Source organism: Melanostigma gelatinosum (assembly GCF_949748355.1).
Source record: "Melanostigma gelatinosum genome assembly, chromosome: 9".
Taxonomy (NCBI): Eukaryota; Metazoa; Chordata; class Actinopteri; order Perciformes; family Zoarcidae; genus Melanostigma; species Melanostigma gelatinosum.
Genome location: NC_136642.1, coordinates 11,059,159 through 11,075,292, shown reverse-complemented (window position 1 = coordinate 11,075,292; position 16,134 = coordinate 11,059,159). Strand labels below are relative to the sequence as shown.

At 40.8% G+C, this 16,134-nt stretch overlaps 1 protein-coding gene across 1 annotated transcript; it reads left to right on the top strand.

Annotated features, from left to right (window-relative positions):
• Positions 1–2,770: 2,770 nt before the first annotated feature.
• Positions 2,771–15,979, top strand: cers2b (ceramide synthase 2b). The gene is made up of 11 exons (XM_079274740.1): positions 2,771–3,195; positions 8,251–8,424; positions 8,965–9,082; positions 9,179–9,297; positions 11,470–11,527; positions 11,761–11,811; positions 12,366–12,458; positions 12,960–13,088; positions 13,435–13,541; positions 13,654–13,807; positions 14,464–15,979. Exons 2-11 carry the CDS (start codon positions 8,252–8,254, stop codon positions 14,611–14,613), a joined length of 1,152 nt encoding a protein of 383 aa, XP_079130866.1. The 5' UTR covers positions 2,771–3,195; position 8,251; the 3' UTR covers positions 14,614–15,979.
• The last annotated feature ends 155 nt before the right edge of the window (positions 15,980–16,134 follow it).

Below are 16,134 nucleotides of genomic sequence, written 5' to 3'. Positions count from 1 at the left end.
CTTATATGTTAAATGTGAGCTATCTCAGCTGCAAAAAGGTACCAAACAGTTGAAATCACTGAATGAAACCTAATCAATTAAAGACACAACATAGATGGCTATCATGAAATTAACTATAACTTGTATAAACTCAGAAGTTTTAATATATATATATATATATATATATATATATATATATATATATATATATATATATATATATATATATAAAATACAGGGGCTTACTACGACTGCCTAGAATATAAAGTAAAGGTTTCTTTAAGTTGTCTATTACAATTGGACGCTCTCAAAAACCACAGAGGTTGGGTCATAATTGTGGGGTCAGCCGTAGTGGTTTGAGTGCCACGGTTTACCCGAAGTCCGATCATGAGTTTGTCCAGGCACATGGTAAATTGTGAGTCTAACCACTTCGTGCTCTGTGGGTCGAGAGGGCAGTTCAAGAAAAGGTTTATTAGTTCAGATGGTGTCATAGACATTTCAGTTCATAATCTCTCGGTGTATGTCAACTACAACGGTTAAAGGATGGAAACATATAGGCCTATTGTTCATGTGCGGATGTAACTGTATTGGCAATAACAAGTACAGAGTTATACAAATTCCAATAAGGAGATATCATGAGGTGCATAACCTTTTTTATTTTCAAGTTGAATTCCAAAACACTTTTCTTTAACTTGATAAATGTTTTATGAGGCAGTTAGGGACCTACTTTAATGACAAGCGGTTCATAGACGACAACAGTTGGTTCATTAATATGTTTTTATTTCTTGATCATTGGCTCCCTGAGTCATTTAGAATCACTCATGACCCGCTGGTGAACTACAACCCAGACCTTGAGAATCAATGATGTAGCCTATAGGTCACCTTCGTATGAGAGACATCTCACCTTCTTATGAGAGACGTCTCACCTTCTTATGAGAGGCATCTCACCTTCTTATGAGAGGCATCTCACCTTCTTATGAGAGGCATCTCACCTTCTTATGAGAGGCATCTCACCTTCTTATGAGAGGCATCTCACCTTCTTATGAGAGGCATCTCACCTTCTTATGAGAGACATCTCACCTTCTTATGAGAGGCATCTCACCTTCTTATGAGAGGTATCTCACCTTCTTATGAGAGGCATCTCACCTTCTTATGAGAGGTATCTCACCTTCTTATGAGAGGCATCTCACCTTCGTATGAGAGGCATCTCACCTTCTTATGAGAGGCATCTCACCTTCTTATGAGAGGTATCTCACCTTCTTATGAGAGGCATCTCACCTTCTTATGAGAGGCATCTCACCTTCTTATGAGAGGCATCTCACCTTCTTATGAGAGGCATCTCACCTTCTTATGAGAGGCATCTCACCTTCTTATGAGAGGCATCTCACCTTCTTATGAGAGACATCTCACCTTCTTATGAGAGGCATCTCACCTTCTTATGAGAGGTATCTCACCTTCTTATGAGAGGCATCTCACCTTCTTATGAGAGGTATCTCACCTTCTTATGAGAGGCATCTCACCTTCGTATGAGAGGCATCTCACCTTCTTATGAGAGGCATCTCACCTTCTTATGAGAGGTATCTCACCTTCTTATGAGAGGCATCTCACCTTCTTATGAGAGGCATCTCACCTTCTTATGAGAGGCATCTCACCTTCTTATGAGAGGCTTCTCACCTTCTTATGAGAGGCATCTCAACTTCTTATGAGAGGTATCTCACCTTCTTATGAGAGGCATCTCACCTTGAGGGGCATCTCATCTTCATATGTGGGGCATCTCACCTCACTGACTTTGTCCATGTGAACCCGCAGCAAAAGTTCAAACTGTCGGTATCTGGGCTGAGCTGTTTTACAGGCGGTTAGTCAGACCTTGAAAGTCATTCTGTACAGCAGGTCGACATGGCACCCCTCACAAGCTTTTTGTATAGTTCATGGATGGGTCACAAGGTTAGCACGGTAGACGTACTCCACTGTGGCCGAAGTGCAAACATTGCACTGCCCTGCAAAAGGCAAACATTTGGAATTGCTTTTGTTTGTTTGTTTAAAAAGTTTAAAGGCACTTGTTTTGTTTAAAGATTGAGTATATATTGTTATAATAACCTTTTTATTTACTCACCCAAACTGTTCTCCAGACAGGAGATCATTTGAGGTGACGTAACCGTTTCATCCCAAATGTAGGTGTTGGCCAGTGACAGTTAAATACCTCAAGAAATATACCAGAAGAAAATGTGATTCTGCTGAAGACAAAAAGTTGACAAGTATCCCAAATCAATAATTATATTGCTATGCTACAGAATTATAGATAGATACATGTATACTTTATTCATCCCCAGGGGGAAATTTGTTTGTAGCAGCAGCAATCAATAAGACATATTCTCCATTCAGCTAATGTGGATGATGTGGATATATTAGGACGATTTTGAGTAAATGAATGCAACAGTATTATGCCAGATTTGCAAAACAAGGAGGTCAAAAGTCAGTTGAGGCAAACGATGTGACCCGAGAAAAAGAAGGTCGTTGATCCATGAACATATGAAACAACAGAAAATGAAGGTATGAGACCAAACCACAGGGCTCTGACAACAAGTAACTCTCATTCTCATTTATTAAACTTTTCTCCGAGCGGAAACAAAATGCGGATGTGTGTTTGTGTGTATGTCAGCCATGGATGTATCTCATGTGCTCGGACGTCATCGTTGTCCCTCCCTCTCCGTTATCCTCTCACTCCTCCCTCTGTCTGCTCCTCTCGCTCCGCTCTCGTGCTGGCCCGTCCTCCTCCACCTCCGCCCGGCCCGACACCCGGACAGAGCCCGCAGACTCCCAGGAACACACAAGACGGGGAGAAATTAGCTGGGGAGAAGACGAAAAGGGAAAATAGACTGAACATCTGTTGTGTTTGGTGGGGGGGAGAAATTTGGGGTCGCATTGCAGTATCTCACACATTGTCCCATGTGGAGACACTTTTCTGTTTTTACCCCCTCATCAGTGTTTTTATTGGGAGGAAAAACAAACTTTGTACGCTATGGAAAGGTGTAAAAATCTGAGCGGATGCTAAACTGGGATCCTAGCTGCTGGGCAACAGGACCGTTATGTTTGTAGCTAGTTAACGTTAGCTAGCTAGGAGGGACCTGGACGAATTTGTGGGAAAAATACAAACGTATTTTTATTTTTTAACCCCAAGCCGCATTTCACGCTTCACTACGAGGAAAACACACCAAAGTAAGTAACGTAACCGTTTCACTTTCATGTACGGAGAGTCGACGTTATTCGTGTATCTTTGCGTTGACGGTGGGCGCACGCGCCGCATCCTTTTACTTCCCTCAGACGTCGTTACGCATTCATCTAGGAATCCGTTAATTAAACACAGCAAACGTGCCCCTGTGGGTTTTTTAACGGCAAAAAAAACACATGAATGTTGGGGGGGGTGGTATTGTAATGATATGAAAGTAAGTTAATAACCATTGACCGCGGTTGTATAATATGAGGACCTAATGAAGACACGGGGAAGCTTGGCGCGTGGCCCAGTGTTGGGTCGGTTTTTAAAGTTTGCTAACTAGCAGCAGATTATGTCACATTATCACTGTAACAGGTCACTGTAACATACGCTGCACAACTACAGGCCGGTGATACAACACCACGAGTTTACAGGCAGAAGTGCTCCGGGTCATAGCACGTGGAGACTCTTTTAAATGGTATCCGTTTATGTTTTAATGACTGATTTGTTTGAGTTTGGGACCCCCTCCTACCATTGTGGTCTTCACTTTGCTCTTCCTCTAACGTCTCCCTTATCAAACAGTTACATTTAGGCTAGTGTGAACGCCACAGTGACAGATAACACATATAAGAGATTGTATGAGAGTAAGATTATCTTAAATTGAGATATGGTTGGTTTAGACTTCTGATGGGAATCGTGTTGTTTTGTTAAACCAGATGAGATTTGTCTATATCACCATGAGCACTCGCTCCTATTCAAATTAATGAAAATCTATGACAATAATAGCCAAATATGTGTGCATGTGTTGTGAAGCTTTGCATACAGGTCAAACATTATGTTAATCGTTGGTTGAAGGCCACCTAAGCCTGACAATTCTGAAACAATTGGTCCATTAATCAAATAGTAAGAGGGGAGAAAAAATGTCACCTTTCAATTTTGATAATTATTTATTATTTATTGTGTATTTCAGCTTCTCAGTTGTGAGGATTTGCAGCTTGTCTCTGATATATATCACTGTAAATTGTATATTTTGGAGTCAGTCTCATAGAATAAATAAACCAAAAGATAGTAGTTGTATTAATAAATGACGAAAGATATTGTTCCCCAGACTATAAGATACTTACGGTACTTACTATCTGTGTTCGTCAATTTTAAAGACGAACTGAATAATTCATTAGGAAGAGAAACCGTCTTATTGATGGAAGCATCCAGGTCAAACATTATGTTAGCGCCACAAAACCTTGAGAATATATTTTATAGGCTTTAGATTTTGGTTTATCGCTCCCTAATCTGGACAGAAAATAACTTCCAACTATATTCTGTCAGTGATTACAACATCTGCTTCTTCAGCTCTTTTCACTGACTCATCAGTAATTCAATTGAAGACAAGAATCATTAGCATTTAGAGCCTCTACTCTACAGAAAGAATAGCCTCACATATACCCAGGGGCTGTCTAATTGCTCTGGGCGAGGTAACTGTACTTACTCAAAGGGCTGAATCCAGTCAGGATCTAGGAGAATCAACATGACAATATTTCCTTTACACCTCCCGAACAGGCCTATTCAAATCAGTGTGCTGACCGATTTAATCTCCACACTAATAATTCATGAGGGTCACAGATCAGTGTCGAATGTATTGAAGTTGATGTTCTCGTGATCTCTGGCTGTCTGCTTTTGATGATGATTTGACATTTTCGCCCACTTTCATTATATCATTTCCTGCCATCTCTGCGTTTGCGTAACCGCGGTATCGTGCACGTTAGTACAAATTACCGTGAACTTCATTGATTTCATTGTTTGTACTGTCATGTGTAAACTGAGGCTGCATGTTGGACCACAAGAAATGAAAGTTTAGAAGGTTGACTTACTTAATATTTACTGTGATCTACAGTTGAACTGATATTGATGTTTTTACTCGACTCATTTTACTCTTGTCAGTGCTGATATTACATGTACAGCAGTACATGTACAGTGATACAGCACTTGGCTGCAAGTAGCAACTACTCTCATTATCAATTCGTCAGACATGTATTTTCTCAATTTATTGTTTGGTCCATAAGAAAATACTGAAAAAGCATCCATTATAGAATGTCCCGTAGGTTTGTATTTAACAAACAGTCCATAGCCAAATATATTCAGTTAAATGTGTCATGTATGACAGAGAAATCAGGAAATATTCACTCTTGAGAAGCTGGAAATATTTAGAATTATTTATTAATTATTAATTGTTACGACTGACACAAAATAGCTGAATTTCTTTCATCAATTCATTGATTGACTCATCATTTCAGCTTTAATCACGCGACACCAAATAGCATACTAATTAAATGCTTTAAAGTGTATCCGCTCTGTTAGGAAAGGTGGCCCATTACATCATTTTATTACAATATCTGAGTCAATTTACAAAACAGTCAGATTCATCAGTGAAATGTGTTATTGCCATCATCAGTCCAATATGTTTATATCATTTAAAATCATGTTATACTGGTGCTAATATGCTGTTTGCCGTACTTATCTGACTGACTCAGCCTCATTTAGACTCTTTAGTCTTAGGACCTGTTGTGATATCAGCATGTAGTCGACGTGACGTCTCTGACTTCTCAAACTTTCACGCTTGAGGTTCTGAGATCAGCTTTGAGCTCTCAAGTGTACGCTGTCCAAGCGGTCTGTCATTTTAAAAAGGTTGTGGTTTGAATGAGTCAGCAGTGAGTGAACAGCTTAAGTATGGATGGATGTGAGTAAATGGGTAGCTATGCCACATTTAAATAGATGTGTTTTGAGTGACTTGCTGCTGCTGTCTCGTGACTTATGTTCCTCTTGTCGACTCAGTCTCCTATCATTCAGATAAACAAAGTGCTCGGTTACTTTAAAACTCCATAAAAAGTTATCAATCCATGCAAAGTGAAAGGTGAAGCGCTCCCTTGGTATAGTGGCGGTGTGTTTACATAATTGAAATCTTCCTGGACTCTGTACCAGGATCCTGTCTGCTCTGTTGAGGTTTTTTCTCTGAGGCCTGGTACCTTTACTTCAACACATCAGTAACATCTGGAGCTTTGCTCTGCCAGCCTGAAGTTCAGTTCTGTGTTTACAATCATTAAATCCTCACAATGTATATTCACAGTAAGGATAAGAGAGAGGAGACAGTGAGAAAACTTCCTTTCTCCCTCACTCTGACAGAGCCATCCTTTATTGTTATTGGACCTTTGAAATGGTCAGAGTCTGGTCATATGATCCAGTGGGCCAATGGAATGTGTTGTTAGGAAAGCTGTGGGGGGGAAAGAGCCTTAACATGCTGCATTCACTGGATGATCTCAACTAGAAACCCTAAAATATTCTACCAAATCCTAAATCTTTTCCGCACGGCAGCAATACAAAATATGAAGAAGTTTTCCACTATGATTGTTTATTTTCCGACGTCTGTGCATGCTTGTATGTTTAGCACGATTACACTTCCGAACTGTTTATAGTCTGTTGTTATTAAGGGGAATCATGAAATACACAGATAAGTCAACGGAGTGTGTGCTCAGAAGCTCATTCGGTGATCTGTTTTTGGTTGGACCACACTGCTCCTCATGAAGCCAAACATGCACACAAACAAGCTGTTCAGCAGAGCACAAGATCTGTCAGGACACACCAGGAGTGAGGCACAGTGCTACTGAAGTGGAAGAGTTTGCAAACTAACTAGGAAAAATGTGTCACCCTTCCTATCCACCACCACCTGGGCTGAGGGGAGAGAGAGAGACAGAGAGCGAGAGAGAGAGAGAGGGCTCGGCCAGCCGTGCTGTTGCAACAGGAAACGGCGGCCATGACTAACATGACATGATGTGGAAAATAACCAACACACTCATGCGTGACATTGTCTCATGGATGGTAGATAAAGATGTGTGAACAGTTTTCAACTTCTGTAAAGTTGAAGCGATGAGGTGATATCTTGATATGTCCATCGCCAAACAAAAAAAAACCCAAAACCAATTCTATACAATCAATTAAGTCATTAAACTCTGGTTTAGCTTTTTAAACACGACTGTTTGCTATTTTCTTAGTTTTGATAGTAAACTGAATGCTTTGGGGTTTTAGTCTGTTGGTCAGAAGAAAGTCAATGTGAAGAAATCACCTCTGGAATCCGGGAAATATGAATGAACAAGTTTTTCTATCTTTTGACATTTTGTTGAAGAAACTCTCAATCAAGGAACTGATGAGATTATTTGATCATGTAAATTATTGCAGTATTGCAGCCCTAAACTTCAGAAAGGAAACAGGATTTTAGTCTTTAACCACACTGCTTCTCTTCAGGCGAACCTAACCCAGACCTTCACATCCGAGTAATTTCAGCTGCATGTTTTGAAGATAAAGTCGAGGGAGTGGTTGGGGTGGGGGATCATTACACATGGCTCAAAGAGGCAATCCTTCTTGATTACTGGTGGGGAGCAGCAGGGTGGGGATGGGACTGGAAGTGAAGCGCTTACAGGGCTTTGGAACTCCCCTTCCACCCAATACAGCTGCATCGGATGGAAGGGGAGTTACTGTAGATCTGCAAGGGGACTCCAGAGATGTGTGGACGAATCATGACTCACATCTCTCAGCCGCTAGTTCTCCTTCAATGCCCCCCCCCCTGTTTTTACTCTCTTTCTCTGCCACTCCCTGAACTTAGCAGCAGAAAAATGTCACCTCCGTACTCTGCATATAAAAACAACATTCGCAGCTGCTGTCAACACTTCAGAAAGTGCTGATGTTGAAAGCACGGAGCTAAGTTGTTGGTCTGATTTCTCTTCCCTCACGTGGGCCTCCTCCGCTGAGCTCCCAGCATGCTGCTTGTGCTCTGTTATATGCATTAGGAAAACGTATTCCAGTGAGAGGGAAACATTAGTGCCATCATCTAATTCTCTTAATGGCATGGTAGCAAACATTCCCAGTCACAGATGTCTTGTGGATTCAGATTTTAGGTGGACCCGTATTTGTTAGGGTGTGGGTTCTGCCTCTAGAACTTGTGCATCTTGGGTCTTTACCACCTGATAAACCCGTAGAGCTGGTGCTGACTCTTTGTGTGTCCCGTGTTGCAGGATGCTGTTGGGGCTGAGCGAGTGGTTCTGGCAGGAGCGGCTGTGGTTTCCAGAGGGCCTGGGCTGGGCTGACCTGGAGGACCGGGATGGACGAGTGTACGCCAAAACCCACGACTTGTGGGTGGCGCTGCCCATCGCCCTTATATTCCTCATTGTCCGTCAGGTCTTTGAAAGGTCAGTCACTGAATCTCTGCGCCCCTCATCTAAGTCTTTGGTTATTGATTCAAAACATGTTCAGTCCAGTCTCCTGTCTTTTTCCTTTGATGGCTGTCTTCTCCTTCTTTCTCCTTCACTCTGCCCATCGTGCTGACCTCTAATTATTTTATTTTATTATATTCATCCGTTATTTTTATCTCTGCTAATATGTAATGTTCCTAATGCTGTGCCGTTCTCTAGAACAAGTAAAGCTCCATTCATTCAAGTGACTCATATTGTTTTTTATAGTACTTATTTATTTAACTTGTTCGTATAAACACTTACCTCTCGTCATCCTAACCTCTAATGATTCAAATTACCTTTATGTCTATATGCTTCGTTTCCCTCAAATATGAATTAATTCCTCACAAATTAAAAGAGTTTCTGTGATTGCACCCTGTACTGTGAGCGTCTTTGAATACCTTTTAAAGCGCTATACAAATAAAACGTGTTATTACTGTCTTTAAATTCTCTGCATTTCATCTCCTTTTAATCGTTACAACCTTTTTGTGACTGCAGGACGGTGGCTACACCCCTGGCTTCTCTGCTCGGGGTGAAAGAGACGGTGCGGCTCAAAGTCCCTCACAACCCCACACTGGATTCCTACTACTGTAACATTACCAAAAACCCCACACAGGTACGTGTCCGAACACTTTAAAAAGACAGAGGGGTGGGCTGTGTGTTCGATCAGGAAATTGAATACTTCAATCGGATCTCTTTGTGCTGTTCTCAGACTTCAATAGCAAGTCTTTGCAAGCAGACCGGCCGTTCAGGAAGACAAGTGCAGCAATGGTTCAGGAGACGACGGAACCAGGACAGGCCGAGTTTGCTCAAAAAGTTTCGAGAGGCCAGGTAAGCACGCGCATACGCACACACACACGCAAACGCACACTTAAACATATATATGCACATATGTCTATAGAGTTATGGAGCATGTTGAAACAGCTGCTAACCCTTGCGTTCCTCTGGCTATATGAGCACATTTCTGAGGGCAAAAGTAGCCCTCTATTTTTAACATGCACTCATTACAATGCCACTCCGCTGCTACCATGCCTGTAGCCCCGACTTATCTCACGCACACACACAAACACACACAAACACACACACACACAAATCCCTTCACTCACACTCATTAGCACAGGGCCTCGGCAACAGGGGCTCTGTCACCACTGTTGGTCATGTTTATGTGTGAGCGTTAACTGAGTTAGACCAACAGCATGATCACCTGATAATACGAGGCTAATGAAACTAGCTAGGGTCAGCTGGCAGGATTCGCACCGCGGTAACAGATGACACTTAGAAGATATGTGCAGTACTACAGATAACCATATCTAAGAGAGGGCCATAAACGGCAACAGACAGCGTCACACTGTTGGCATCACTAGGACTGACAGACACTTTCATAGAAGACTTGTTCATGCATTATTACACCCCATGTGTTGTGCTCAATGTAGAACTTCTTTCTAGTGACGTCACTGTTGTAACCATTCGCTTAATTGTCATGGTCTTTATTAATGTGTCGTCAAGGGTCAGTTCACCCAAATTACAAGAAGACACGGTCTCGTTGTGAGCAGTTTTCACTGGAACTAAAGGAATAGTCCCTGAAAAAGTCATTCTTGACTTTGGAAACAGCAGTTTACCAAATATAAATCTCCATTAATAGCTGTTCTGGATTGTTTGAACATATCACATGATTTTCTACAGTAGATGCTCATTTGCTTGGAAATATTTTCTTAGCACTTTAAAATTTTAAGGGATTTGTTTGCATTTTATTCCAAGTCTATCTTAAAACAAGTCAGGTGCCCATAAAGGCCCATATAAGCTCGCTGTAATGCTTCCTCCTGTACATACTGGACATGAAAAGGTGTGATGTCACTGTGTACTAGGGGTGTAACGGTACGCGTATTCGTATTGAACCGTTCGGTACGAGGCTCACGGTTCGGTACGCATGACGAACCGAATACGTTTGAATAAATATTATTTTATAATATATATATATATATTTTTTTAAACCTTTATTTAACCAGGTAGTCCCATTGAGATTAAAAATCTCTTTTGCAAGATGTAAGTAACAATACTACATAACATTGAGGAGCAGTTTTTGTTTTTTATGCTTATGTGTTGCTAAGAAGACACCCCAGAAGATGAGTCACTCAGGTATAGTTCCATCATTGTTCAAAGTCAAAGAATAACTTTATGATGTTAGTTGCAATGAATCAATATATTTTAAAATCAAGTACATTTCTCTGGCATTTATAGTTTTCTACTGTACCGAAACGTACCGAACCGTGGCTCCACTGTATCGTACCGAACCCAACCGTGAATTTTGTGAACCGTTACACCCCTACTGTGTACATATGGGCACAGACTTAAAAAAAACATAAAATCTTTACAAATTTAACCCATAGCGAAAACAAAAGTTTTTTTGTTGTCATTTTGGTGAAGTGACCCTTTAATCTGCAAGAAGACGAATCTGTCTGCAGTGTGTCTCTGCTGTATATGTGTGTGTGATTTCAGATTGATGTTCTAGACTGCGTCTTTGTTTTGGTGTGCTTGGTGTGACGTTTCTCTTCTGAATCAATCTGTTGTTTGTGTGCACACAACAGGCGTTCTGTTACACTGGTGGGAAAAGTAAGGGAGAGTATCATTTACACTCTCAGTGTCTCTTCTTCTCATGTTCACTTTCCTATTCTTGTGTACCGTTTGTCTCCACTGCTGTGTAGTGGGAATGACCCCCTTACTGTCTCTGTTACCGGATTCACAGGGAGGAAACAGTCTGACAGCGCTCATTGTGTGTCACGTGTTTGTGTGTGTGTGTGTGTCCTGATTTGACATTCTCAGTGCCGTTCACCACATTTTTCCGGGCTATTCATTCAGCGTGGCATTTCATTCTGGCGTTCTTGAGTGTTTGGGACTGTGTGTTCGTGATGTGTTTACGAGTCTGCTGGTAGAAAATGTGTCTATTGTCCTCTCCCCATTGACTGAGTAGAACGTTTGTTTGTATGTGTGTGTGTTCTCTTGCAGTTGGAGATTTACCTTTTACCTTCTTGCTTTCATTGCCGGCCTGGCCTCCCTCATCGATGTGAGTACTGCCACGTTAACCTCGACCCCTCCTCTTCTCGCCTTTTCATGTTCACGTGCTCATTCGTCAACTGCCCGGCCATTGAAACATGACAGTTTCCACAGTAGTCTGTCTTTTTTTGTTTGTTTTTTGTTGCTGTGATAACCTCACCTCCCACACTTTTAGAGGACTGACTCATTGCCATGCTGAGTTAGTAGATATAAAATACATTCCAATCGCATCTCTCCTTCCAGAAACCTTGGCTGTATGACGTGAAGGAGATGTGGCAAGGTTTCCCTGTGCTGGTAAGTCTCTGGGATGTACACTGAACGCACCAGTATCTGAGTGCAACAATGCCAACTCATTTCCGGGTTGTAGGATGCAATTCTTTGCCTGTTATGACTGTGAAAAAGATATAGAAGTGCATTATTTGTGGTTTTAATAAGTCTTAAATTTGATTTGAAGAATACTGAAGAAAGCCTGAGACACAAATTACAAGACACTCCTTAAAATGATTGTTATTTCATTAATCTGTTCATCTTTTAAGTAGGTTTTTCAACATAAAAGTAGAAATAAACTGGTTGGTCACTGTCTTCTGTAATAATAATAACATCTTTGGCTTTTGGAGTCTTGTATAAAACAAACATTTCTGATGTGTCAGCTTGGCCTCTAAGAACTTATAATGGACATCTTTCACTATTTTCTGACATTATTATAGACCAAACTATTAATGAATTGATCAGGAGAATAAAGATAACTAGATCAATCAGTAATAGTGATGATAGTGGCTAGTTCCCAATATGTTTGTGCTCAAATTGGTGTATTGATTTTGACAGTAACGCTTTTTCCTCTCCTTCAGACTCTCCTGCCATCTCAGTATTGGTACTATATGATTGAGCTGGGTTTCTACAGCTCTCTGCTCTTCAGTGTGGCTTCTGATGTCAAACGCAAAGTGAGTGAATTCATTTATTCATCTCTTCTCCTTAGTTCTGGTCGGTATAAAACAACAACGCTTTAACGGTAACAGAAGGAAAAATACACAGCAATAACTGTTAATGGAAAACAAATATAATCTCTACAAACAGAAGTTTGTGTTTAATAACCACTTTAATGTGGTTATTGCATCATGATTCACTGTATGTCAGAGGACACTATGTTCTTACTATCTGATCAGTTTGACACCTGGCTGGACATTAGACTGTTGTTACACATGTGCGTGTGTGTGTTTGAACTTTGCTCAGCCAGGGTCAGTCAGCTGAGCCCAGTGGGAGGAAATCTTGCAAAAGAGGCACAATGTGTTCCTTCAACAGATTAGTCTAACCTAGATGCCTCTTAAGCAGAGTTTAACACTTCACACACATATACACTTAAAACATGTGAGACATAAATATATTTTCCCAACATTTCCTTTGTTCCAGCATAACAACCATGTCTCCTTGTGCCTTCTCTTTAGGACTTCAAGGAGCAGATTGTCCACCATGTGGCTACCATCCTCCTCATCAGCTTCTCCTGGTGCGTTAACTACATCCGTGCTGGAACTCTCATCATGCTGGTTCACGACTCCTCCGATTACTTCCTGGAGGTAAACGCCATTCATACACTCACAGTATTTTGATTAGCAAACATGTGAATGGGGCCAGTATGAATAATTATCCCCACATCATATGTTATGTTGATGTCATTTATACCTACTATGCTGCAACATGCTGCGAGTTTAGTTCACACTCGATTCACTGAGTGCAATGAAACTTCAACTGAGACGAACTCAGACACACTGATGACACATTGCCACCTTGTGGAGGAAACTACACTTTAGTTCTTCTTTAGTTGAATAGAGGCAAACCGACACCATTTATCAAACAAACTAATTATATATTTATCTGCAGTTGACTGATTCAACACATTTCCTTTCTTTCTCCCTCTGACAGTCTGCGAAGATGTTCAACTATGCTGGGTGGAGAAATGCCTGTAACTACATCTTCATTGTATTTGCTGCAATCTTCATCATCACTCGGCTGGTCATCTTCCCCTTCTGGTACACACACACACACACACACGTTTTAAACAATTGTTTCAGCATATCATTGTGATATGCACCTGTTATTTAAGTGGCCTTGTCCTTAATCCTCTCTCTTTCTCTATTGCAGGATTATTTACTGTACTTGGGTTTACCCAGTGACCATCTATGAACCCTTCTTTGGCTACTACTTCTTCAACGGACTTTTGATGACTCTGCAGTGTCTTCATATATTTTGGGCTGTGCTCATTATACGCATAGCAATCCGCTTCCTCACCCACAATGTGAGCAAACAAAGAAATCTAATGCAAAGTTCAACATTCTGTTTTCCATCCATTTAGTCTCTGAAATTTCAACGCTCACATCTTCATCATACAGCATTTATTAAGAGACAATTAGACAGTAAATAAAGATAAACCAGATGAAATAGAACACTAGAAAAGGAAAATAAGAGAATGACATGTACTCCGTACTGAAAAGCTGCAGCTGAAACATTTGAAAGGATAAAAATCGCAGAAGCAGAGATCTCAGCTTTTTTATTCCACACATCTTTCTTACTTGTCCAAAACTTGGTACCTACATTATCCACAATGCAACTCAACCACTCACAGTTTTGTTTGAGATTTGGTTGTTTTATGCTAATAGAAGTTAATGGAAAGCAATGGACTCTGTTTTTTCTGTTTTAAAATCATGGAAGTGCTTACATTCTCATCATCCAGCCTGGACCCACAAGATATAATATAACACATAAAAACTATAAATACATAAAACATAACAATGTATTTCATTCAAGCCATGGAAGAGATATAGGAATATTAAAATCCATGTCTTTTTATGGATCTTTTGTGCACAACAAGACACACACACCTTTATAAACAACTGGATGAGTTGAGTTTGTTCTGACAAAGTTTGACACTGTTTGTTTGGTTTTTTTTTTCAGGAAAAAGTGGACGATGAGAGAAGTGACAAAGATGAAACTGATGAGTCAGAAGAGGGGGAGGGAGAGGAGGATAAAAAGGACATGAAGAAAAATGGGCCGGTGCAGAACGGTCACACGGCCCACAACAACAACCACAGCAAGAGAGAGTGAAAGCAAACAAGTGTCAGGACGAACGAACGCGAGAAGGACTCATATCCCTCGGTGGGGGAGCAGGAGGGAGGGATGAAAAGAGAGAGAAAGTAGAAAAGGATTGTGGGTTAGCGGGGAGGAAAGCCATTCCCCGAAAACCAAGAACAGCAGGTATCCTGAGGAAATTTGACACTGTTACTTTTTGCACAACACAAAAACACACTCGCACACATTCATTCGTCCCTTAGAGGGCGCAGCGGTCCGGCAGATGATACACACTACATTCAGTGGCAAGGCTGTTTAGCTTTGTCACGAAAGGAAAATGTGTCGTTGTCAGCTTGTGATGTCAGTCCAAATGTTTCAAAGACACAGGGGAGAAAATGGACAGAGGACGGGGTGATGGTGCTTCTTCTTAGCTTTCCTTGTTCTGTGTGCCTTTGAGCCAGCTACTGGCTGTTAAAATGCCATTCAAAAAGACAAAAAAAAGCTTTCTGCTTTAATCTTGTGTTGCTTTATTTAGTTGCATCTTTTTTGTTTTCGAATAGAAGAACAAAAGAGAGTGAAATTGAGTTTTAAGAAATTGAGACAACATTGCATTTAATTCCCAAATTTTTCTGTCTATGCAATTACGGAAGTATTCAGCTATTGCACCGTCTTTGCACAAACATACAGTGTCTCTGATATACTGTAATAGCGAGCAGCGGGACTACATACCTCTGCTCTCCAGTGCAGCCTGTGCCATTTACAAGATGTCTGCCTTTTAAGGTTTAAGGAGTAAATTTAGTGTAATTTCTGTCCATAAACAGAAAGAACATCATGCTTTCTTGTTTTAATCGATGTTCTATTCTTAAGCCAGCATAGCTCTTTATTGTAAAACTCCTTCTTCCAGAAGAGACATCTGACCTGTAAAGGTTGTCATTCTCAGTTCTTTGCTGTTGGAGCCATCAGAAACGACACTGCAATATAAATCTCAGCTTCCTGCTAGTTTTTGACGGAGCTGAATGTTTTTCCTCTCTGGTTTGGCTATAGTGGTTTGATCCAGTTGAGTCGGGATTGAATGGGACAGGTTCGCCATTTCCAGATTTTACAAATAGGGGCCAGATTTCTTCAATTCACTGCCTTGTAGCCTGGGTTATGTTTGTTAACCTGGGTTAGAATTTTAAATGTAGATCTAACTGAATGATTTTAGGTATGATTGTGTCTATGAAACTGGTTTTACAGGTGTTGTTATTCGATGTTCAGGGGGTAAAAGATGTTGAAATAATTTTCTAGCAGTTTAGTGTTTGAGACTTGTGAGGGTTCCAGAAATGAATGTTGCTGTCTTGTTGTTATGCTTTGTAGTTGTTTGTATGTTAAGTGCCTTATCCGTAAAGTATGGGAAGCTCTCTCCTGCTACTCGTTTTCTTTCCTGTCTCCACCTCACATCACAGATAGTATGTCCTCCCTCTACTGTCTCATCCATCGCTCACTCCGCTTCCTTATAGATTACCTTCCTTTCAAACTCGCCCTCATTCCACCACCACGTTGTCTTTTTTTACCAAC

Bases quoted from the DNA above. Each gene is read 5' to 3' on its own strand.
- cers2b (XM_079274740.1), top strand. From the start codon at position 8,252: ATGCTGTTGGGGCTGAGCGAGTGGTTCTGGCAGGAGCGGCTGTGGTTT. The intron at 9,083-9,178 runs GTACGTGTCCGA...TGCTGTTCTCAG, and splicing joins TTACCAAAAACCCCACACAG to ACTTCAATAGCAAGTCTTTG. The intron at 13,808-14,463 runs GTGAGCAAACAA...TTTTTTTTTCAG, and splicing joins TCCGCTTCCTCACCCACAAT to GAAAAAGTGGACGATGAGAG.